Here is a 23022-nt window from a genome sequence, read left to right on the forward strand (position 1 = left end):
GGTCAGGACACTCCTCGGCCAAAGCCCACCCCCCATGGCTTCATATCTCATTGGGAGTTCTGACAGTGGCCCACAGGCAGGGGATGGCAGATCCCCACCTCCCCCATCTTTCCTCTGACCTCACTCTGAGCATCCGCTCCCTCGTTTCCGTTCCCCTGGATGCACACCACGTGTCTCCCAACCCCAGGCCCTGCCCTTGCCGTTCCCTCCGCCTGTGACGCTCTCCCCCATCCCTGCTGGGCTCCCGCCTCCGCACCCTTTAAGCCTCTGCTCAGATGCCACCTCCTCAGTGAGGTCTTCCCTGACCATCCTCCATCTCTGGCCCTCTTTATGCCACTTCTTTCCCACTTTATTTTTCTCAGTAGCAATGAAATACAAATGCCCTGGGCGCAGGAACTTTTTCTTCCATTCCTTGATGTAGCCCTGACAGCTGGAGCCGTGCCCGGCACACAGTGCGAGCTCAGGGAGACACGTGTGGCATGCAGGCACACGTGCACTCATGAATGAAAGGTTTAGAGGAGGGGGGGGGCCACCGCAAGTTCAAGGCGGAGCTGGGACACCTGATCAGCTCTGTGGAAGGCTCCCTTAGTGATCAGATGGACCAATGCAGGGTCCTGAAGGGCCCTGGGTGTCACAAGGCCGTTCTGTGTATCCCCCTGCCTCTGACCTGACTTATACACAATTACCCTCTGTCCTTAGCCACAATCCCTAAGGAAAGTGGTTCCACGCCCTCCCCGGGCCTTCCGTGCCCGGCCTTGCTCCGTACCCATCTGACCGTCAAACCAATGCTATTGGATCTGTTGACTGCAAGCCCCATGTTTGAATAGATTCCCCTTTTCCATCCGCAGGGAAAGGAACAAGCATCTTCGGGATGAACGGGACATATGTTTTCAGGTAATTGGCCAGTGCCCCCTCCCCTGGGGGAAGACGAAGACTGGGGTCCAGTGGCAGCCAGACCTGCACTGGGACTGGCCCAAGAAGATCCTGAGGCTTGGAATCTGGTTACTCCTTTGTGTGGGCAGGACGGTGGCATAAGATTTTTTGAAAATAGCAAAAATTCAAGTTGACCTATAGGGTCATAGTGTATTAATTTTCCGTGAAGTGACACACTTTCCTCTTGGCATCACGAGATTGGGATACTTGGGAGGGTCCCACATTTCTTGGATGTAGAAATGATCGTTCCATCCATGAGACGATGCAGTGGAAATGGCACCATCGCTTTTAAACCAAAATGCTCAGTTTTCTTCATTAACATTTTGATTGCTTGATGAAAATTTTTCATTTTTACACTGTTGTGGAAAGAATTAAAGATGTATATTTCGGGCTTCCCTGGTGGCGCAGTGGTTGAGAGTCCGCCTGCCGATGCAGGGGATGCGGGTTCGTGCCCCGGTCCGGGAAGATCCCACATGACGCGGAGCAGCTGGGCCCGTGAGCCATGGCCGCTGAGCCTGTGCGTCCGGAGCCTGTGCTCCGCAACAGGAGAGGCCACAGCAGTAAGAGGCCCGCGTACCGCAAAAAAAAAAAAAAAGTATATTTCACCATCTACATAGTTGATTTTATGTACAATTTTTTTACCCTATGGGGACCGATGCTTCTCTGAACCTGAGTGCCACACTTACATACTTTCCCAAATAGCACGAAAATCCTGTATTTATTTAAAGAATTTCACTTCCGGCTGCGTTAAACAGAATCTAGGATTTCTCATTCCCCTAACATCCTCCCCTTTAGACAGTAGCTGTGGAAGCTCTGAAGGGAAGGAAAAGGCGGGCAGGATGGATTGATGTGACATTCTGATTATCAGGATTATCGCACGGTGAATTTCACGTGTGTCCTCGGGCAAATCATTAGCCTCCCTGGGCCATGACCCCCATTATCATATGAGGAAAGAGAATCTCTATCCTTTTTTCCATACTGTAGGGATTTTTGTGCGTGTGAAAAACTCTTGGAAAGGAAGGTCTTGCGCTGGACCCTCAGCTGTTCAGTGCCCTAAATGTGGTCAGTACACGGCAGCTAGTTTGTCCCGGATTCGGTGCAACCTAGTTTATAAGTGCAGATCCTTTAGGGACCTTGTACATCACAATGTCTTTTCTACCACTGGCTGTCAGCAACATGTCTCTGCCGCCCACCTATGTGTACTATCAGAGCAAGGCTTAAGTCTACACATGTTTGTTTGATGGTGGTAATGGTTATAATTGTTTAAGAAGTAACACTGAATTTATTTTAAAACTTCCTAACAAATGTCACCTTAATCCCTTGACCTGGCTTCCCTTTACCTGCCAAACTCATTCTGCTTTGAGAAGGGGATGGCATTAAGGGAATAAGAACCCTTGTGGGTAATAGAAGAAAGAGGCGTAAAATCATGTTCATGCCGAATCACAATTAAAGATTAATTTGGGATCACAGCCATACCTGTGGGGGCCCTGGGAGCACTGCAACCCTTCCTTCTTTCAGGAAGGATCCCTAGGAACCACGGGGCTGGCTGGTTAATGAGAGATTCTTCCTGTGATCTAACCCCCACTTATCTGGAAGACATCTGTCAGGGGAGCCCTGGCGAGGCAGGTGTAAGCCCCCCACTCCACCCAGTCTCTCCACTGCAGATATGTGAGCGATTTACCTACAGCCAGCCTACTCCACAAAAGATCTGAAATACCCTGTCCTAGCTTCGTAGCTGTGGACAAGGCTCTGGGTTCATTGATCCTCCTATCTGGGGGTTTGGAAATAAAGAGATTGAAACCCCACTGAAGAGTGTGTGTGATTTAAATATGCACAGAGTTTTTTCTGCCCATAAATATTTTTGCTATGCATCCCACATTTAGCTTGTCCTCTTGCAAATTATCACTACTCCTGGGAAGGGTAACCTGGCAGACCCCAGGCTCGAAACTTTGATTAGCTTATTAGACGGGAGATGGAGGAATTATGGTGAGAGATGACAGCAAAAGGGAAGAGTGGGTGAAGGCTAGCAGGGAGCCCAGGCCATCGCTTGCTTCCTTTAGAGTTTTATTTCAAGCCTGTACTATGAGGTGGGGAAATTGAGCCCTTCTCTGCTCCAGCGTTGGGACAAATCAGTAGGCGCGGATCTGAGGGCATTTTGTGTTTCTACAGAAAGACGAGGCAGCCAAGGCAATCACAGCTGCTTCCAAGGCAAGCCAGAAGCAGCGATCTGGCTCTGTGATCGGCAAATACGTGGATGGCGGAGGGATGCTCAGAAGGTAAGGCATCCCTGCTGTGCTCATTCATTACCTGCTCCTTGGTCTTGCCAGGTTGGGAGCAGGCTCTGAGCCCAAGCTGAGTGCAGATTGGCCCTGGCTGGAAGCCTGGGGTCAGCCACTATCGCTCTCCTTGAGTCTTGGAGGACGCGTGCCTTCCTGTTCTGACATCTAGGTGCAGGGCAAGCACTTAGGCCGTTCCTGCCAGGGGGCGCTGAAGAGGGGCTGCAGATCAGGGGAGGGACAGAGGGGGTCGGAGGATGAGGGGTCAGAGAGAGGGAGGGAGTGGGTGCTGGGCCGGGCTCTGCTGTCTGTTGAGCAGAATGGATGCTTTTGGTTTCCCAGGGACAGGACTGACTACGTGAGTCTGAAGGGTAATTAGAGTGTAGTACGGAATCTCCAACCATTGAAGTCCTTTACAGATGAGAATGGGGCCTGTACTTGACAGACTCCTTTCGATAATTCATATTTAATTAACTCAGGGATAACATGCTTGGTTGTTGTTGGACAGCACACGATTGAATTTAAGTCCCCAGAGGGGTGGCCTGTTGCTCCCCGAAGGAGGCACGCCAGCCTCCCGCCCCTACCCCTGCCCTATCTTCTCTGGGGCACGTGTTTCTTCCCATGGATGGCCACAGAGAGGTGGAGGCTGCCAGATCCCCAAGTATCAAACCCGGGACAAAGTGTGTGAACTTGCTCATCCAGGAGAACCTGGGGACAGCAAGCATGAAATAGACAGACATGCCAAGCGGAGGTGACCTGGGGATGTCAATCCGCTGATGGCTCAAGACCTTGAACCTGACCATCGTGAACTCCTCTTCTAAATCGCTGAACCAGGAGGCACAACATGGGAGCCAAATTCCTGCAGCAACAGTTCACCTGTTGGTTTCTCGGAATGGAATATGTGCTTCCAACAAGCAGAGACCGATTGCCTACTCTGTACCTGACATTCTCTGAGCTCTGGGAAGTCTCCAAAGATCAATTAGACACGAGTCCTGCCCTTAATATCCATTACTGAGTGCCCGCTGTGCACAAGACTCAGTGCCGTGTGCTGGGGATACGGAGTGAACAAAATAGACCCCATCTCAGCTTTCATGGAGCTTATAACTGAGTGGAGGACACAGACGATAATTGATGAGTAATCGATAAATTGCAAACCCCGAATTCCCATGCAGACTTTGTCAGAGGTGACTGCTGTCTGCCGCTGGTACATAGCATTTGGTGGCAAAACCAAAAAGGAGCTTAGCCATGCTAAGCTGAACGTATTCCAGAATGTAATAGTGCTTGAGAATTTCCCAAGTAAGAAGCTTTTGCCAAGAAACGCTTCATTTAGGGTCATTTCAGTGTCCATTTCTTTTCTACTTCTAGGCCTTTGAAAAGCCATGCTCTGCATCCGTGCGGAGCATGTATGTGTGTGCATACTTGCTCACAACACGTGCTCACACATGTGCACTCGTGTGTGAGCAGAGTGAAAGCAGATGGGAACACTAACTGTGTGCTGAAGTGGCTAGGCACTTAGTAGGCTCATCAGAATGGAGAAGAAATTTGTTGGAAAGATGGCAGTCAGTTTCTGTAAAAAGCTGATTTTATAAATAAGTGTAAGAGTTTTTGAATTGCTACAAATCCTTTATTTTATATCAAGGGATCCAAACTAAGTCAGCACTTTTGTGAGCAAGCGTTATACCTTAATTTATCTTTCAGAAGTGTCCGGAGTTCAGAACAGTGATACATGCATTTTTTTCTCTTTTTTTCTGTTTTTGGTCCTTAGGGGCCGGAAATACTAGGAGCCGGGGGGCGGGAGTTGGGACAAAGTGAAGGGGCTTTCCCTGTTCTGCATATTCTGTGTCCGTCGCCCGCTTTCGCCTCACCACCACATCCTGCTCTATTTTCTAGTTCTCGAGTGTGTGTGTGTTTCGATTCTGAACTCAAGTTCCTCCCCGTAAAACAGTCCTCAGCTTGACTTGTTCATAAAGGCCTGAGAGGAGGCCGCACCAGGAGGGCCCGTGGGGCCTCTGCTCACAAACCTTGGGGACACAGCCCGTGCCCTGGACCCACGTCTGGTGCCCGACTGCTGCACACCCCCTGCTGTTTCTCCTTGTTCTGGATGCTCAGGTGCTTCTGGAGGCAAATGTGCACTCAGGCCTCTGAGGCCACTCACTCCTGATCCTAAGGAGAAAGGAAGGAGAAGCGGGTGGAGGGCTTCCTTCCCACCCTGAGCTGGTGGTGGACGCTTGCCGTGCCGGGGTCCCTCCCAGAGCAGTGGTCCCCCTCGCCTGCATCCCTGAGGGCTGCTTCCCTAACAGGTCTGGTTTGTGCACTGGCTTACTGGGCAGGGCGGAAGGGTGAGGAAACAGGCCTGGAGAGTCGGTGTCTTACCTGGGGACACACAGCTGGTAAGGGCTGGCATGGGACCAGGGCAAAGGCCACCGACCTTTAACCCAGGATGCTTTGTTTCCACGTCTGTTATGCTCCTTTCTTCACACCTTTACTTCTCCTTTGTGACACTTGCCACAATCTGGAACAGTGTAGTGAGTGTGTCATGATTGCTCTAGCCCTGCTAAGCCAGGCGCTCCACGAAGACGGGGGCTGTGTGCATCTGTTGCTGACTGTCATTAGCTTAATACCTGGGAGCCAGCATTACCTTCATCATCATCTCCTTCACCCACATCATCACCTTCACCACCTTCATCATCATCCCCTTCACCCACATCATCACCTTCGCCTTCATCTCATCTTCATCATAAGGACATTGAATGAATGAGCTAAACAATGCTGGGTCTGGTTTTCCCTTTCTTGGTTCCTCTCTGCCCCCAAAAGTGTGCTCCTCAACTGTCTGTCGCAGACCCCCAGCTTCCATTCAGACACATTTTACAAGATTCTCCCCGCTCTTCGTTCTTCTCCAAAACAGCCAGTCAGAGGAGGAAGATGACGTGTTTGGCATCCTGAGGAGAAGGTCCCTGGGCCTGAGTGGGTGCCCCCTTACAGAAGAGGGGCTGGGGACCGGGGGTCTGCTGCCCCGGCCGCTCCGCAGAATCATCTCCATTGAAGAGGACCCGCTGCCCCAGCTGCTGGGGGGCGGCTCTGAGCAGCCACTGGGCAAATGCCTGGAAGAAGGGGAGGCCTCCGACCACGGGGTGGAGGGACAAATCGGGCCGTCCCGGCCTCTGGGACTCACGCCTGCGTCTCCCCGAGGGCAGCCCGTCGGAAAAGAAACCCCGTCAAAGGTAAGGGTGCATCCCACACTGGCTTGTAGGTCACCCTGTGCCTTGTCCCTCGAGTGTGAGCCCAAGAGCCCCAAGGCCACTCAGGAAGCCAGACTCAGCAGGCCTGGTGATGCACCAAATTTGTGTCCCTCGGGTACCACCCTTCTCTGCTCTGCTGAGTGTCATGAAGGAGACTTGGGGCTCTGGGGACACTCTCCTAACAACTTCTGTTGTTGGTCCCTATGCGTTTTTTTCTGATTCAGATTCTGCATTTATAGGGTAGGACTGAGCCTCTGCTGGGCAATTAGCGTCAGCTATCACACGCTTTAAAAATGGTACCTCTTCTGGTCCGTCCTGTAACCGCCCCTTGCAGGCCAGCCCCTGCGGGGGAAGTCTGCGCATCATCGCTTTTCTCTCGGTTCCTAATCAGCTCGACCCGCCCGGCAGTGTGACGCTGCACTCCTACCCTCCATCCCCGCGTCCCCCACCAGCTCCCCCTGCTGAGTTCCCTGGGAGAAGGGGGCCGCGCGGACCGTCCTCTTCTGGATCACAGGTGATACTCCTTACCTTGTTTGTGACCCAGGCCTTGGAACTGGCCCCTCAGCCCTCCCCCTGCCCGCCGCTGGACCCTCTAGAACAGTTCCCTCACCCTGTGGCGGCCTTCAGAACTGAGCGGTCCGAGTGAGGCGTTGGCGTGCATGCCAGCGAGCCCTCTCCAGCCCCTGCACGGGGACTTCTTGGCCTCGGTTATCATTCTTGGGCCTGGATTAAGATTCATGCCTACAAACCACTCCTCTGAGAGGCCCTTGGTGGGTGGGGCATCCCCCCTACACCCCCTTCTACATCCCCAAAAGTGCACAGACTACACTTGCTGGCAGTGGGCACAAATGGGGCTTCAAATACCCCATGATAGCCCCCCAGATGTGAAAGAAGTGTTAAGAGGGCCACGGGAGACGGCGTGAAGGAAGAGGCTGAGCGTCCGTGTCTGCCGCGGCGCCTGATCCTTGCGATTGTTGGAGGACGGGCGTCAGAGATCTGTTCTCCCCTTAGGTGGGAGGGGAAATAGAGCAGAGAGCGAGGAGGCCCACCCAGCCCGCAGTGAGGGGAGCCCAGCCTTCGCACCCACCGCTCTGCATCCCCACCGGCTGCACCGGGATGCGCTGCTGTTTAGCTGGGACAGAAACTGCAGCAGAGAGGAAATGTGTCTGCTGGAAGTCAGTCACACAGCAGCCTCAACAGAGGGTCCCTTGCAAGGCCGCTGAGCCATGAGTTGGTACCAGCTTTCGGGAAAGTAGTTTGATAATAGGAATCAAGAACTTTAAAAGTCCACCTCCTTTGAAACAGCCCTCCTACTTCTAGCAACCTTTCTTAAGGAAATAACCAAAATCAGACAAAAATTTAATTCAAGAATGTAAGTACATAAGAGCAAATAATTGAAAAAACAACAATAGGGACATAATTAGACTATATTAATTTAATAGAATGTTATAGTGCTATTAAAAATCACATTTTTGGAAAACTTCAGTGACTCAGAAATATTTATATATAATTCAATAACATAGGAACAAATAGAAAATTATACATAAACTTATGTATAATAATATAAAGTATACATAGTATCTCAAATTTCTCTCAAAAAACATATATTGATTCATCTATATAAAAAAAGAAGCCTGGGGCTTCCCTGGTGGCGCAGTGGTTGAGAGTCCGCCTGCCGATGCAGGGGACACAGGTTCGTGCCCCGGTCCGGGAAGATCCCACGTGCCGCGGAGCGGCTGGGCCCGTGAGCCACGGCCGCTGAGCCTGCGCGTCCGGAGCCTGTGCTCCGCAACGGGAGGGGCCGCGACAGTGAGAGGCCCGCGTACCGCAAAAAAAGAAAAAGAAGAAGCCTGGAAGAAATGCATGCAAATAGGAATAGTGACCATTTCAGGGTTGGGGGGTAAATTATGAATAGTCATTAATTTCCTCTCTGCTAAGTTTCCTAATTTTAGAAATTAGTATGTATTACTTTCATTTTTTAAAACTTAAAAAAAATAAGAACAGTGGTGGGAAGGAGGATGAGAACAGATCCCCTGACTTGCCAGTGGAGGGAGCCTTTCTCCAGCCCCTCCCCACAATTTTGTTGTCTCACTGTCGTTCGCGGGCAGGTGGATTGTCCCCCAGGTTAAGGGCAAGAACTGGAATAGCTTCGCTGCTCCTGTGAGGTGGGTCCTTCTCCAAAGTGAACCATCACCGGGTTGATCGTATCCTGTCTATGGAATAAGTGTCCTGCCGGAGGCGGGGGCCAGGGTGAGGGTCAGCCACCGCCTCTGCAGCCGAGACCATCTCCTCCCACCGCCCCCGGGCCTGGGGTGGGCCAATGGCTGCACTGAGCTTTGGTCTCAAACAAAGGACAAATGGAGCACGAGCCTGGCAGAGAGTGATGCTTGTGCATCGCAGGAATAAAGAAACTGGGGCCAGGGCAGCGTTTCTGAGTGTGGGTTTCTCTCTTTTTTTTTTTTTTTTTTTTTAAGTTGGGTTTAAGTTTCTGTAATTGACCTTGAATTCCCTCCTAAGTACAGCATGGAATTGATTTCTCCCCAAAAGGCTGTTAATGGCTTTTCTCTGAAATTCAAGTACTGCTAATATCTGCTGCTACTCTGCTATAGTATTTGCTCGGTGAGAGGAGCTAATTACCCCCAAATCCACTTCCAAATAGATTCCAAAAAGCCTCCTCATCTGGCCTGGCAGTGCCGGGGGAGCACGCGGCTTTCTGGACTTAATGACCATCCGGAGGAAGGGCCCTGTGCCGGTCCTCACTCTGCCTCTTACTCACCCAGCATCCTGGAGCAAGTCCACTTCCCGCTGGGCCGTACACGCCAGAGTAACCGGCAGGCCAGTTCCCAGTCTGTCCTGCTGCCGGGTGGAGGAGGACCACCATGACTGTGGTCTGGAAAGTTCTTCCCGTAGCCTGGCATCTTGGGATTTCCCAAGCTACTGAGTGGAGACTGTCTTGCCTTATTTCCAGGGCAGACAGGGACCCTAGATGGAAGGTGAGCTGGGACAGAAGGACAGTATGCAGGGAGGCGAGCGTGTCCTCCATCCGGTCCAGGCTTTCAGTGACGGGGCAGAAACGAGAGGCCCGACCCCAGCCTGGGATGCCTCTGCCCCCGCGTTATAGATAAGCCTTCTATATCTTCTATATCTCCCCTTCCCCTGCAAACACCCCACCTTGTCCTCCCCACCCAACCCCTGCAGAGAATCTCTGCTTCCTCCTTAAGCCCCAGCCCAGAGCGCCCCCGCACCCCGAGACCCTTGATTCCTGGTCCATGCTCTGGGCACTCAGAACATCGTGCCGTGACTGTGTATATGTGGCCGCCTTCCCTGCACCACCCACCCGGCCCAGTACAGGGCCTGCGGCACAGCACGTGGGCAGCAGTGGTGGTGGGATGAAAGTCTCTCTTCCTGCTGCTGAAGCTGGAAGGAGCCTTGGTGCGCTGAGCCCAAAGCTTCCTGCATCCAAGGCCCGAGCAGCCTCCCAGGTGCTGGTTGCGGGTCCCTCCCTGGACACTGCAGGGACAGGTCAGGGACAGGGGTGGCAGGCGGCCGTCCCAGCATTTGACCCTGCTGTCTGTCTTCCACAGGAGGAAGGCTCTGTGTCCACCCCAGACCGGCTCTTCAAGATCGTGTTTGTGGGCAATTCCTCCGTGGGGAAGACGTCTTTCCTGAGCCGGTTCTGCGACGGCAAGTTCTCCCCGGGTTCGGCAGCCACCATGGGTGAGTTCTCGGCCCTGGGCTGGACCCCAGCCCACCTCTGGGAAGGGGCGGCTGTGAGAAGGGTGCCCAGGAAGGGACCTGGAGCCCCATAGGAGGGGCTGAGGGCTGGGCTGGTAGGCGAGGCCCCCCTCTGCCTGGTGCTCCACGGGTATGGGACCACGAACGGTTCCTATGCCCAAGATGAGGGGCTCTGAAGTTGGCACAGATAGACTCCTGGCCCTTTGTACCCTCTCTGAGCCTGTCTTCAATCATCCCTTCCTCAACTTTCCCTTGGTGTGTGTGTGGGTGTGTGGGTGTGTGTGTGGGTGTCTGTGTGTGTGTGTGTGTGTGGGTGTGGGTATGTGTGTGTGGGTGTGTGAGTGTGTGGGGTGTGGGTGTGGGTGTGTGTGGGGGGGTGTGGGTGTGTGTGGGTGTGTGTGTGTGTGTGGGGGGGGGGTGTGGGTGCGTGTGGGTGTGTGGGGGGGGTGTGGGTGCGTGTGGGTGTGTGGGGGGGGTGTGGGTGCGTGTGGGTGTGTGGGGGGGGTGTGGGTGCGTGTGGGTGTGTGGGGGGGGTGTGGGTGCGTGTGGGTGTGTGGGGGGGGTGTGGGTGCGTGTGGGTGTGTGGGGGGGGTGTGGGTGCGTGTGGGTGTGTGGGGGGGGTGTGGGTGCGTGTGGGTGTGTGGGGGGGGTGTGGGTGCGTGTGGGTGTGTGGGGGGGGTGTGGGTGCGTGTGGGTGTGTGGGGGGGGTGTGGGTGCGTGTGGGTGTGTGGGGGGGGTGTGGGTGCGTGTGGGTGTGTGGGGGGGGTGTGGGTGCGTGTGGGTGTGTGGGGGGGGTGTGGGTGCGTGTGGGTGTGTGGGGGGGGTGTGGGTGCGTGTGGGTGTGTGGGGGGGGTGTGGGTGCGTGTGGGTGTGTGGGGGGGGTGTGGGTGCGTGTGGGTGTGTGGGGGGGGTGTGGGTGCGTGTGGGTGTGTGGGGGGGGTGTGGGTGCGTGTGGGTGTGTGGGGGGGGTGTGGGTGCGTGTGGGTGTGTGGGGGGGGTGTGGGTGCGTGTGGGTGTGTGGGGGGGGTGTGGGTGCGTGTGGGTGTGTGGGGGGGGTGTGGGTGCGTGTGGGTGTGTGGGGGGGGTGTGGGTGCGTGTGGGTGTGTGGGGGGGGTGTGGGTGCGTGTGGGTGTGTGGGGGGGGTGTGGGTGCGTGTGGGTGTGTGGGGGGGGTGTGGGTGCGTGTGGGTGTGTGGGGGGGGTGTGGGTGCGTGTGGGTGTGTGGGGGGGGTGTGGGTGCGTGTGGGTGTGTGGGGGGGGTGTGGGTGCGTGTGGGTGTGTGGGGGGGGTGTGGGTGCGTGTGGGTGTGTGGGGGGGGTGTGGGTGCGTGTGGGTGTGTGGGGGGGGTGTGGGTGCGTGTGGGTGTGTGGGGGGGGTGTGGGTGCGTGTGGGTGTGTGGGGGGGGTGTGGGTGCGTGTGGGTGTGTGGGGGGGGTGTGGGTGCGTGTGGGTGTGTGGGGGGGGTGTGGGTGCGTGTGGGTGTGTGGGGGGGGTGTGGGTGCGTGTGGGTGTGTGGGGGGGGTGTGGGTGCGTGTGGGTGTGTGGGGGGGGTGTGGGTGCGTGTGGGTGTGTGGGGGGGGTGTGGGTGCGTGTGGGTGTGTGGGGGGGGTGTGGGTGCGTGTGGGTGTGTGGGGGGGGTGTGGGTGCGTGTGGGTGTGTGGGGGGGGTGTGGGTGCGTGTGGGTGTGTGGGGGGGGTGTGGGTGCGTGTGGGTGTGTGGGGGGGGTGTGGGTGCGTGTGGGTGTGTGGGGGGGGTGTGGGTGCGTGTGGGTGTGTGGGGGGGGTGTGGGTGCGTGTGGGTGTGTGGGGGGGGTGTGGGTGCGTGTGGGTGTGTGGGGGGGGTGTGGGTGCGTGTGGGTGTGTGGGGGGGGTGTGGGTGCGTGTGGGTGTGTGGGGGGGGTGTGGGTGCGTGTGGGTGTGTGGGGGGGGTGTGGGTGCGTGTGGGTGTGTGGGGGGGGTGTGGGTGCGTGTGGGTGTGTGGGGGGGGTGTGGGTGCGTGTGGGTGTGTGGGGGGGGTGTGGGTGCGTGTGGGTGTGTGGGGGGGGTGTGGGTGCGTGTGGGTGTGTGGGGGGGGTGTGGGTGCGTGTGGGTGTGTGGGGGGGGTGTGGGTGCGTGTGGGTGTGTGGGGGGGGTGTGGGTGCGTGTGGGTGTGTGGGGGGGGTGTGGGTGCGTGTGGGTGTGTGGGGGGGGTGTGGGTGCGTGTGGGTGTGTGGGGGGGGTGTGTGTGGGTGTGTGGGTGTGTGTGGGTGTGTGTGTGGGTGTGTGTGGGTGTGTGGGTGGTGCGTGCGTGCACGCACACTTGTATAGACGGGCAGGATGGAGGAAAGTTCCCTGGGGGCTTCTCTTACCCATCAAATTTCCTCATCTTGCATCCCGGGCCCGCTGGGTAACGGCTGGAGTCCACTGTAGACACTCGTTAAGCTCAGCTACTAATAGCTGATCAGGGCTTCATGCGCCTCCATTATTATCTCGGGTAATTCTGTATTTAGATAGGAGCCTTTGCCCCTTCACCCGGAGGTGCTCCTTGCATTGGAGTATGTGGGAAGACCCAAGGGCATATTGACCTTTTAGTTTCTCCCAAGGTGAATCACTCGAGCAAAAAGAAATGAATCCTTTGGGTGCCTTCTATGTGCCATTTAACCACGCTAACTCAACTGTATTTAAAATACATTGCGGGCTTCCCTGGTGGCGCAGTGGTTGGGAGTCCGCCTGCCGATGCAGGGGACGCGGGTTCGTGCCCCGGTCCGGGAAGATCCCACGTGCCACGGAGCGGCTTGGCCCCGTGAGCCGTGGCCGCTGAGCCTGCGCGTCCGGAGCCTGTGCTCCGCAGCGCGAGAGGCCACAGCAGTGAGAGGCCCACGTACCGCAAAAAAAAACACAACCAAACAAGCAAACAAAAATACATTGATATGATCTGAATATTTACCATGGGTTTTGATATTTATCATTTCCATCTGTCTTCCCAACAACCCCGAAAGGCAAGCACTGCTATCAGCCCAATGGACAGACCAAGACACTGAGGCCCAAACAGGTCCAGAGGCGGGTCCTCATTCCCACCAGCTGGCCGTGCTGATACTGGTCCGCCCCGCAAGCCCACATGCACCTCTGCTGACCTCAGCCCACTGCCTCCCTAACAATATTGCGCTGTGCGTGCTCAGAGCCCAGCTTCTGCCACAGGAAGCGGGCAGAGGCTGGCACAGGCAGGGGAGGCCGCTAAGGTCCAATGGGGCATCGGAGGTCCCGGGCCTTCATCTCAGCTCTGCCACCGACCAGCTGTGTGACCTCGGGAGGAGGTGTTTCCTTTTCGGCTTCAGTTTTTCCTCACCTGAAAAATAATGAGAGATCTGAACCGGGCCAGCCAAGACTGCTCCCGAGCCCAGGGCTCTGTCCAGACCACCTCTGACCCCTGGAGGTCTCACAAGCTGGCCCTCCAAGACAATCTGAGACAAACTTTCCTGCCCCAGAGTCTGCCTGGGGAGAGTCTGGTCTCTTCCTCCAGGATAACCTGAATGGGCCGTTCCTTCCAACTTTCTTCCTACAGATGGGTCTCTTCCCACGACGGTAGGCACCCTGTTCTTACTGCTGAGCCTCTGCAGTTTCCAAATCCGGAGCCCCCTCCTGCCCCACCCCCTGCCCCATTCCACCCAGAGACTGGGTGCATCCCAAGGTGAAGAATCGGGACTCTGATGGGAAGATGGCCCAGAAGAGCCTGGCCTTGTGCGGCTGGAAGGGATGGCTAGGAGTGACCCCCGTGTGCCGAGTGTGGTGACACAGGAAACAGCGGCTGCAGAGCTGGACTGGCCCTCCCTGGAGCGTTCCATGGGGTGGCCACAGAACCTGAGGTCACAGCTCGGGCATAGGCTGTGGGAGCAGGGGAGGGATGCTGCACACCCCAGGGGCGGCCCTCCGGCAGTGCACATGGTGCCTCTCCTGCTGGTAAAATCAGGGAATCGGGGTCTGCTTACACCTCCAGCTGGTGCCCCTGAGATGGGAAGCTCTGAAAAAGAGAAAATCAGACTAATTCGCACTCCCCAGGAGGCCAATTATGGAAACACCTACAATTTAGGAAGGGGAAAAATATCAAAGTCTCCAAATCTGGGACGCCCTTCATCGAGCTGTGCAAAGCGAGCCAGAGTAGCAGCTGGAATTAGCCTCCCCGGCACACGTGTCAGGGCGCTGATGTCACACCAGCCACCTGGAAGATGCTCCCTTTAAAGACACAGATGAGCCACTGAGTCCTGGGCTCCCGGGGCTCAAGCAGGCCAACCCCCGTCAGGCACAGCAGCCCTGGACCCTGAGCACCAACAGGGGTGCGGCGATGCCTTAAAGCTCTCCTCTAGCACCTAAGGGACTTCCTGATCGTCCAGCCCCCTCGTGAGCACGTGACCTGTCCTCGACCTTTGGCTTGTGTGTGATGTGGCTTCCACGACGCAACAGCCTGTCTTGGGGCGCCCCGCCTTCCCCACCTTAGCACCAGCGGATCCCTTGTAAAGCAGGTGTGTGGGCCCTGCGGGTGTCCTGCAGACGGCAAACGATGGTTCGTGCAGAACGTTGGAGCTCATTTTGTCAAAGAGAAGACTGACTGTTAGAGGCTAAGGCTCTAGAGCCCAGGACTCTGAGTCCAGAGCTCTTCCCGAGGCCCCGCCTTGGTTCGTGGCCCTGCTTTAAACCAGGGCCCATGGCCCGAGGTGTTTCTTCTGCCCTCTCCTGGGCACCAGTCCGTTTCCTTCCCTCTCCTCAAATCCACAGAGAAATCCCGAGAGCTTCCCCTCCGGGACATCTCGCTGGCACTCCCCGCTCCCAAGCCCTCTTGCTTGGAATGACCTGTCCTGTCCAGAAGGGTGAACGCCACCCTTCCTGGGGTCCATCACCCACAGCTCTGACCCACACATCCCACACACAGCACACTCCATGGTGATGGGGCCCCCGAGGTCCAGTCCTCATTCAGGAACCACTGAGGTTGCAAGTCGGGGGTCACCTCCACGTGTTTGCCGAACGCTACAGCTGGACGTAAAATCATGGACACCCAACTTCCCTCCGGCACCCCCGTCACACCTCAGTTTACAGATGGGGAAAGCGAGGCCTCCCAGATGGGGTCAAGTCACGTCGTCAAGGTCACACAGCTGGTCAGAGGCAGGACTGAGGCAGGGACATGAGGTCTGGGCTCCCGGACCGTTGGAACGGGGGCAGGGGGCGGTCTCAGAAATCCCTCTGGTCCCTCGTCACTCTGTGCAGCCTCTTCTGCTGGACGCTGACTCCCCGTGTCCTCCTAAACCCCACGCATCCCTTGGGCTTGTTCGTCTGCTTCCCGGCCTGTGGGTCTGAGGCTGCAGGGAGGGGTACCTCGTGGACCAGCGGGCACTCGCCAAGCTCCCCGTCCACCAGCAGAGCGATTACCAGTGAGGTCGAGGGACCCAGCCGTCCCTCCACCACCTGCCTTTCCATCAGAGAGAGGATTCATCCTCGGGGGCTTCAGATCAGGCCCCGAAGGTGTGATGACTGAGGCTGGCTTTCCCCTGGGTTGTTATCAGGCTGTGGGCAGCCCCCCGGCCTCCCAGAGCACAGATGGGAGAAGCCCTACCGCTTTAGCTAAGAAAACACCCTTGGGTTTGGTTTCCATCTGTTCGGATGGGAGCATTTAGCCTTGGACTTTCTAGGTGAAACGAAGCTGCCAGGGGCCCCGTGCCCAGGGTACTGCTCTGAAAAGAGGAATGAGCCTCAGAACTGGGTTTGCAGCTCACTGAGGCTGCTGACCAGCTTGGGCAAGGCTGGGCTTCTGCTTCTTTATCCTTCTATGGTTTGGGAAGAGAAGGGGGGGTGCACATGTGTGCGCGTGTGAGTATGGGTACGTGCGTGCGTGTGCGTGCGTGTGCAGATAGCAACCCGCACATGGGTGTTCCAGGGGAGCACGGTGAGGAGGGAGAGGTGGCACGTGGAAACGGGGGGGATGCCAAGCGCTCTGCCAATGGGACTCGTCCTATTTTCCGTACGCAGACACGCGCATCCTCTCTCTGACTCTCTTCTGTGAGCCCAGGGCCTCTGCAGTCCTGCTAAGGAGCAGATGACCCTCCCATCTCTCCTCCCCTGCCCGGCCCCTCACACACTCGCCTTTGCCTGGAGACTGTGGCAGGGATGCCCTTTTCCATCAACTGCCTCTTGGTTGTCTGTCAGTCTGTCTGTCTGTCTGTATCTGGCCAGGCTGCTGTTGCTGCCCCTACCTGAGCCCTCCAGAGTAAGGAGCCCAGAGGCTGGGCCTTTTAGAGGTTGGGAGGGGATGCCCTCTGGTTCCAAGATTGGATGCCTTAAGGGGGGAAAACGTTTTAAACCTGGTTGAGCATCTGTGAACATTCTCACAGGGTGTAGGAGGGTAGAATGTTTGTTATCAAAGCACCTGCATTTAGGTCCTCTGTCTGAGGGCTGCTGTGGGATCTGCCTGCCCTGCACCCTCTCTCTGGGATCCATGACTCCAGGTAGGGTCACAGCCTCAGAGGGAGGATTGCAAGTGGCTTGATGGCTGGGATTCGGAGCTCTGTTTCCATCTCTAAGGGGGCTTTGCCTCTGATTCCCGCCCCCACCGCTTTCCTTCTCTCCTGTCCCTCCCTCCACCTGCCAAGCCCTCCCCTCTCGACCCTCGTCCCCCACCTACCTTTGCATCACCACAGTGGGAATCTGGAAGTGTGATCCATCCCCCAGGGATATTCGGATTTTACTATGGGAACTTTGAAAAGCATTTTAGGGAGAAAGAAGGAAAGGGAGGCTGGGAGGAAGGAATCTGAGGACAGTCTTTCTGTCGCTTCATCTTCCCAAGGAGGGAGTAAATGATAATTCTTTGCGTTGGTAGATTGCTTTTCCATATGTGATCTCATTCGATCCCTAAAGAGGGTCTGGATTACACTGCAGTGAGCAGCCTGCGGTTCAGAGAAGTTCCGTGACTGGATCAAGGTCCCACAGCAGGTCAGTGGCAGAGACAGGACCAGAAGCCAGGTCCCGGGCCTCCTGGTCCAATGCTCTGTCCCGGCGCACACCACCTGTCAGGAGCTGCAGGGTGAGGGCAGCGCCCTCGGGCTGATGGGATTCCAGGCTGGGGCGTGGGTTCCAGACTTGGACATGATGCTGGGCTCCCCCCGCAGGCATCGATTACCGCATGAAGACCGTGCGTGTGGACGACTCGCAGGTGGCCCTGCAGCTGTGGGACACAGCGGGTCAGGAGAGGTGAGGAGCGCCGCCCCCCGTAACCCCGCCTCTCCTCTCCCCGTGGGGGCGGGCTGTGGCGGCAGAGGAGGCCGCGCACCTGACCCGGCCCTTTGCGCAGGTATCGCTGCATCACCCAGCAGTTCTTCCGCAAGGCCGATGGCGTCGTGGTCATGTACGATCTCACAGCCAGACAGTCCTTCCTGGCCGTGCGGCCATGGCTGAGCAGCGTGGAGGTGAGCTGGGGGCCTCCGGGCGGCCCCTCTTCCTGGGCCCGCTGCCCTCTCTGGACACCTGACTCACACCCCACCTTCTCCGGGAAAAAACCAGTTCAGGCGTCCGTGTGTCAGTCCACCCAAGTGCCCGGCAACAGGCTGGTTACTGGGGACCCAAAGGTGAACACGAGAGGTGTGGTCCCTGCCCTCACGGGGGGAATGGGGCTGGGGGAAGGACACAGGACAAATACCGATTAAGCCAATAATGGTGTCATTAAGATTGTGAAAAGTGGGGTAGGATTAGGGGAGGGAGTGTCAAGTGTCAAGGATGGATGGGTTCCCAAGGTGTTTAAACTGAGTCACCACCGCCTCTCCTGCATTTTCCTAGCTTCAGGGGGTCCCGCCGTGACCAGCCCAGGACCTTCGTGCCCACTGTTTGGGGGTCTGTGTCACAACCCTTCACACGAGGGGAGGCTGATCTGCAATGTGCGGGACCCAGGCTCACCCCAGAGTCACCTCAGGCCGGGCCCTCGAGACACGGGGCTCTTCCTTGAATTCTGGATTCTCTGTACGACTCTGCTTTCTTGCTGTTACCCTTGCGATATGCTGCTTTGTAAGCGCTTTTTACTTCCTGACCACCTGCATGTCCTCCTCTGCCACTGAATGCAGATGTCTCCAGGCCAAGGGCAGTGTGCCAAGCCACTTATTATTTTTTACAGGCCCCCTCCCGCCCGATTCTTTCACACACAGTCAAATGGTCCCAGCTCCTTCCATCAGCAGGACCCATGCTTTGTTCGTTTATTTGTTCTAAACACTGCCAGGCATTGTTCTGGGGTCTGGGTATTCCAGCACCAGATAAAAGAGACAGTGTTCCTCTCCCCATGGAGCTTATGTTCAACCCTCTGCTCAAGCCCATAGGCCTTGCCCGGCCCCTTACCTACTCATCAGTCAGGCTGCCACACTGCTATCCAGGATGCAGCTACCAGCCCGGGCCCCTGCTGCCCTCTGCACATCTTTGTCATCGTGACCGTCATTTGGGTCCCACAGTGCTGGGCAGATGTTGGACGCGTGCATGGATGCCGTGTCACTGTGCAGGCAGGATACGGGGGTTGTTCATTTCATTTGTTTCAACCATAACATCTATGCTTCCTTTGCACCAAAATCTGTTTCTCTTGAAGTTTGGATTGGATGGGCCACTTCTTTCTCTCCTGTTAATCTACATCCTTGTCATTACCAAGAAAAATGAGGAGCAAGAATGGAAGCCAGATGCAAGAGTTTCTCAGAAATTTGCTTGATACAAATTATTTTTCAAAATTATTGCGTCTAAAACACAATAGAGAAAATGTACGTTTTGAAATGTAGTGAATGGCTCTATACCGAGCCAACGGTGGAGACAGATGGTGGGGTGATCCGGAAGTGAACCCTCTTTAAACTTTGTAATTTATGACATGATTTTTTTTTTTTTTTTTTGCGGTATGCGGGCCTCTCACTGTTGTGGCCTCTCCCACTGCGGAGCACAGGCTCCGGACGCACAGGCTCAGCGACCATGGCTCACGGGCCCAGCCGCTCCGCGGCAAGTGGGATCTTCCCGGACCGGGGCACGAACCCGTGTCCCCTGCATCGGCAGGAGGACTCTCAACCACTGTGCCACCAGGGGAGCCCTATGACATGATTTTTGACAGCACCAGCAGATTTCTCTTCCTTGTGGAAGTTAAGCCCCAGGAGAGACTTTAGGGATGACCTAACCCGGTGGTTTTGAAACTTTCCTCCTTGGAGCCCTGGAACCAGGCTGACCTTTCCCACAGCCAGAGACAGGCAGGGAAGGGTGGTGGTTACAGGTCTGGGCCTTCTCCCCCCACCTCAGAACCCCTCTATGACTTTCAGTTTGGCGTATTGGAAGTTCAGCCACAATTTTGTTAGACAAGAGGGTTTCCCTCTGAAAATCACTGACATAATACAGCCATCTCATTCCAGATGAAGAAATTGAGGCCATGACCTGATCAAGGTCTCCTGTCCTTCTCCCAGCCACAGACATTTAATTGTTCCCCATATCTAAATTTTGATAAATGCACAGTGGGGTTTCCACGTGCACTGAACCCGAGGATGCAGAACCTGCAGATTCCGGGCTGAGGGCTGACTGTACCATGCCATTTTATATAAGGGATTTGAGCATCCGTGGATTTTGCTACCCGTGGGGGTCCTGGAACCAATCCCTTGCAGATAGGGAGGGACAACTGTATACTAGAGCTGGGAAGAGGCAATGCAAATAGTCTGGGATTAGTAGGGATGGATGGAGAGAAACTTACGGAACTACGCTTTCTGCCATTAGTAGGGGGCTGTAGTTTCTAAGGCCCCTGTTTTGCAGAGAGCCTGGGATCTAGCCAGGAGGTGGAACGTCTGGTTGAATTTGAAGGTGGTGGTGGAGGTGAAGAAATGTCAGAGGGTCATCGTTGCAGCTTGAAGCATGAGATTGGCCGTTCTGCAGAAAGCTGGGTCGAGCACTGCGTGACTGACCTGTTCCTGCCCGGGGTAGGGCTGAGAAGCTTCGCCAGCGCGCACCCCGCCAGAGTCACTCCCCAGTGGAAGCTAAGCTGAGATGGCAGATCCATCTGTGGTTAACTCAGAATTATCCATATGTGGATGGGGCTTCTCTGTATAATTTGTAGTTTGCGTTTTCCTGCTTTAAAGTTTTAGCAGAAGGTACAGGTAAATTTTTAATGATGATTCCAAACTTAGATGGATATCAGGATCACTTGTGAAGCTTTCAAACAAAACACACACCAGTGCCCAAAGAGAAGGATCAGGTCCCGGAAATGCAAAACAGAAACAAACCAAAAAGAGCAAAAGCCCCCCAGGTGGTTTCGTTTCTCAGCCACCATGGATTCCAGCCTAAACAAGTGGTTCTCAGACTCTAATATGCCATCTCCTGGAGACCTGGTTAAAATACAGACCCTGGGTCAGCAGGTGTGGGCTGGGGCCTGAGATGCTGCATTTCTAACAAGTTCTAACAAGCCAGTGCTTGTTAGACCACACTTTGAGAAGCAAGATTCCAAATCCTTTTCAAAGAGGTTTGTATTTTGCGGGGCACGACCCACGTACCCAGCCCGCGCCACGCGCTCTGGAGGACTCAGTGTGATGCACTGGCGCAGCGGCCCCAGGGTTCTGCGAGCAGGTGCTGGAGGCTGTGTCAGGTGGGGTTGTGTGTTCAGGATATGGACCCGTGGCGTTGTTCTCAAGATTCTTGAAAAGCTAAGTCGTTCCGCCTTGGCAACCAGCCATCAGAGACGTCAGGTGATAGATTAAAACTTGACACCTAGTTGGATCGGAGGGGAACTGAAAATAATCAGCCCTTGATGTTTGTGGCGCACCTTGAATTTCCGTAGCACTCCCAGCACTTCACCAGCCCCCTGCCAGGAGAAGGGAGGGTGGAGGGGGAGCTTTAATAACAGGCTTTGGGTTCAGAAGCCTTATTACTAAGGGAATGGTGGCCAGCTGTTCCCAGCGCCCCTTCCCCTATCAACCTGAAAAGCCATACCCAAGGAAAGGGCTGACATTGCCACGGATTATACACGGCAAAGACTGACTCCTAGGTTGCGATGGGCAGGAACAGCGGCTGGGGAGGCGTGGAGTTCCCTGCAAAGGACATTCTCATCGTCCCAGCCCAGCCACCGCCTGGCCATGAAACGTGGGCCAGTCACTCCATGAAGGGGTGGACCAGAGGTTCTGGAAGGTTCCTTGACTCTCTGGGGGGCCGGGATGGAGCAGGTGTGTGTGTGGATGAGAGAACGCTGCCAGCCCAGAGGGAACCAAATGCCTTGGGCACAAGAGAAGGGGCAACTGCTCTGCTTTATGAGGTGTCCTGCCCCACACCCCCTCCTCTCCCACCTCAGCACCTTTACCTGGCCCACAGGTCTCCTGCAGAAAAGACCCAAGCGGGGCCCAGACACACTCTGTGCTGATTCTCCCGCCATTTGGCTTTCCTGTGCACTTCCAGGAAATCAAAGCAGTTAGCCCTTCCTACCAACGCAGCATCCCCCACCCTCCTGACCACCAAATCTCTGCTGTGTGGTACTGGTTTAACCAGTCCAGTCTAGAGGGGAAACTGGTCAGGCTCTAAGGACCCCATGTTTAGACCGTGAGGCACCCTGGACATCTGCAGACTTTGGGGCCTGTATCAGGTAGAGAAGATAGGATATGGTACAAGCCCGATGGGCTGGTATTCCTCCCGAATCCAGGTTTTTGGTCCGCAATGTCTGCAGTCCTGGCGTGTTAACTTCTTGTCGGGATCTTTCTGTCATCCCAGGAGCACTGTCCTGTTAGGCCTATACATCAAGGAAGTGGCATCTGACCCAAGTCATCAACCAGCAAGACCAGTGCCTCTGAGCCAGAAAAAAACCATGGAGATTAATCTCACGTAGCCTCTTGTTTTATAGCTCTGCAGCTTTCCTCTCCCTTCCTGGACGGCTGACTGGCTCTCACTCTGTGATCTTTGCCACCGGTGACAATGTACAGCACACGGCAAAAAATAGCAGTTTGATTTTTTTTTCCCCACGTTCCAAGTTGAGCTCAAAGTGCTGGCAGTTGAGAACGAACTACGCAAATAAATCTTGTTTTGACTCATCGTCCGGGGGGGGCGGATAAATATGGAAACCCCCAATATATAATTTTGCAGTCATTTTCTTCTGAGCATAAATGCATGCTTTAATGTGCTGAGAAATTTTTTTGTTCTGCCTCTGGAGAAATTGCAGCACTCGCCTGGCTAAGTGCTTTTTCTTGCCTCCTAGCAAATAGATACTAACACACACACACACACACACACACACGCACACACACACACGCACACACAGCAACCAACCAAATGCAACAGCTGCACGTCCTGAGCTGAAAACCAACCCTTGCTCTGAGTTGACAGCTCCTGTAAGTGAAAGTCAGAGACGGGGAATCTTTTGAATTTCAGCAAGTCTGTCTTCCAGGAAGTTCAAGTTCAGAGAAAGGTAACTGAAGTGGTGGAAGGTGGAGAGGTTTGCTTGTGTGTCAGACCAGCTCTGGAGCCCACCTCACAGCTCAGGGAAGAGAGGGGGAAGAGACGAGGGATCTGGCTGGGTCCCACGGAGAGACGTGGCAGAGCCAGAGAGAGCCTGGGCCTCACAGAGCCTGTGCCCAGCCCGGGAACTGCCTTCAGACCAGTCCCTCTGACCTGGTGTGTCCATGGGACTTTAGCAACATCTATGAAAATGTCTACAGGGCTTCCCTGGTGGCGCAGTGGTTGAGAGTCTGCCTGCCGATGCAGGGGACACGGGTTCGTGCCCGGGTCTGGGAAGATCCCACGTGCCGCGGAGCGGCTGGGCCCGTGAGCCGTGGCCGCTGAGCCTGCGCGTCCGGAGCCTGTGCTCCGCAATGGGAGAGGCCACAACAGTGAGAGGCCCGCGTACCCCC

General features: G+C 55.5%; 1 protein-coding gene across 2 annotated transcripts in view; it reads left to right on the top strand.

The window, feature by feature from the left end:
* CRACR2A (calcium release activated channel regulator 2A) overlaps nt 1-23022 on the top strand; it is a 72880-nt gene that overhangs the window by 43334 nt on the left and 6524 nt on the right. Inside the window, exons 9-14 of one of the 2 annotated variants that reach the window (XM_007469448.1) lie at nt 849-894; nt 3103-3209; nt 6115-6430; nt 10033-10165; nt 17311-17392; nt 17493-17607. In XM_007469448.1, coding sequence (XP_007469510.1) covers nt 849-894; nt 3103-3209; nt 6115-6430; nt 10033-10165; nt 17311-17392; nt 17493-17607 — 799 coding nt within the window. Of the gene's footprint in view, nt 1-848; nt 895-3102; nt 3210-6114; nt 6431-10032; nt 10166-17310; nt 17393-17492; nt 17608-23022 lie in introns of those variants that run through there. The other variant, XM_007469449.1, reaches the window with a different exon arrangement.

The sequence above is a fragment of the Lipotes vexillifer genome, unplaced genomic scaffold (genome assembly GCF_000442215.2).
Source record: "Lipotes vexillifer unplaced genomic scaffold, Lipotes_vexillifer_v1.1 scaffold395, whole genome shotgun sequence".
Classification (NCBI taxonomy): Eukaryota; Metazoa; Chordata; class Mammalia; order Artiodactyla; family Lipotidae; genus Lipotes; species Lipotes vexillifer.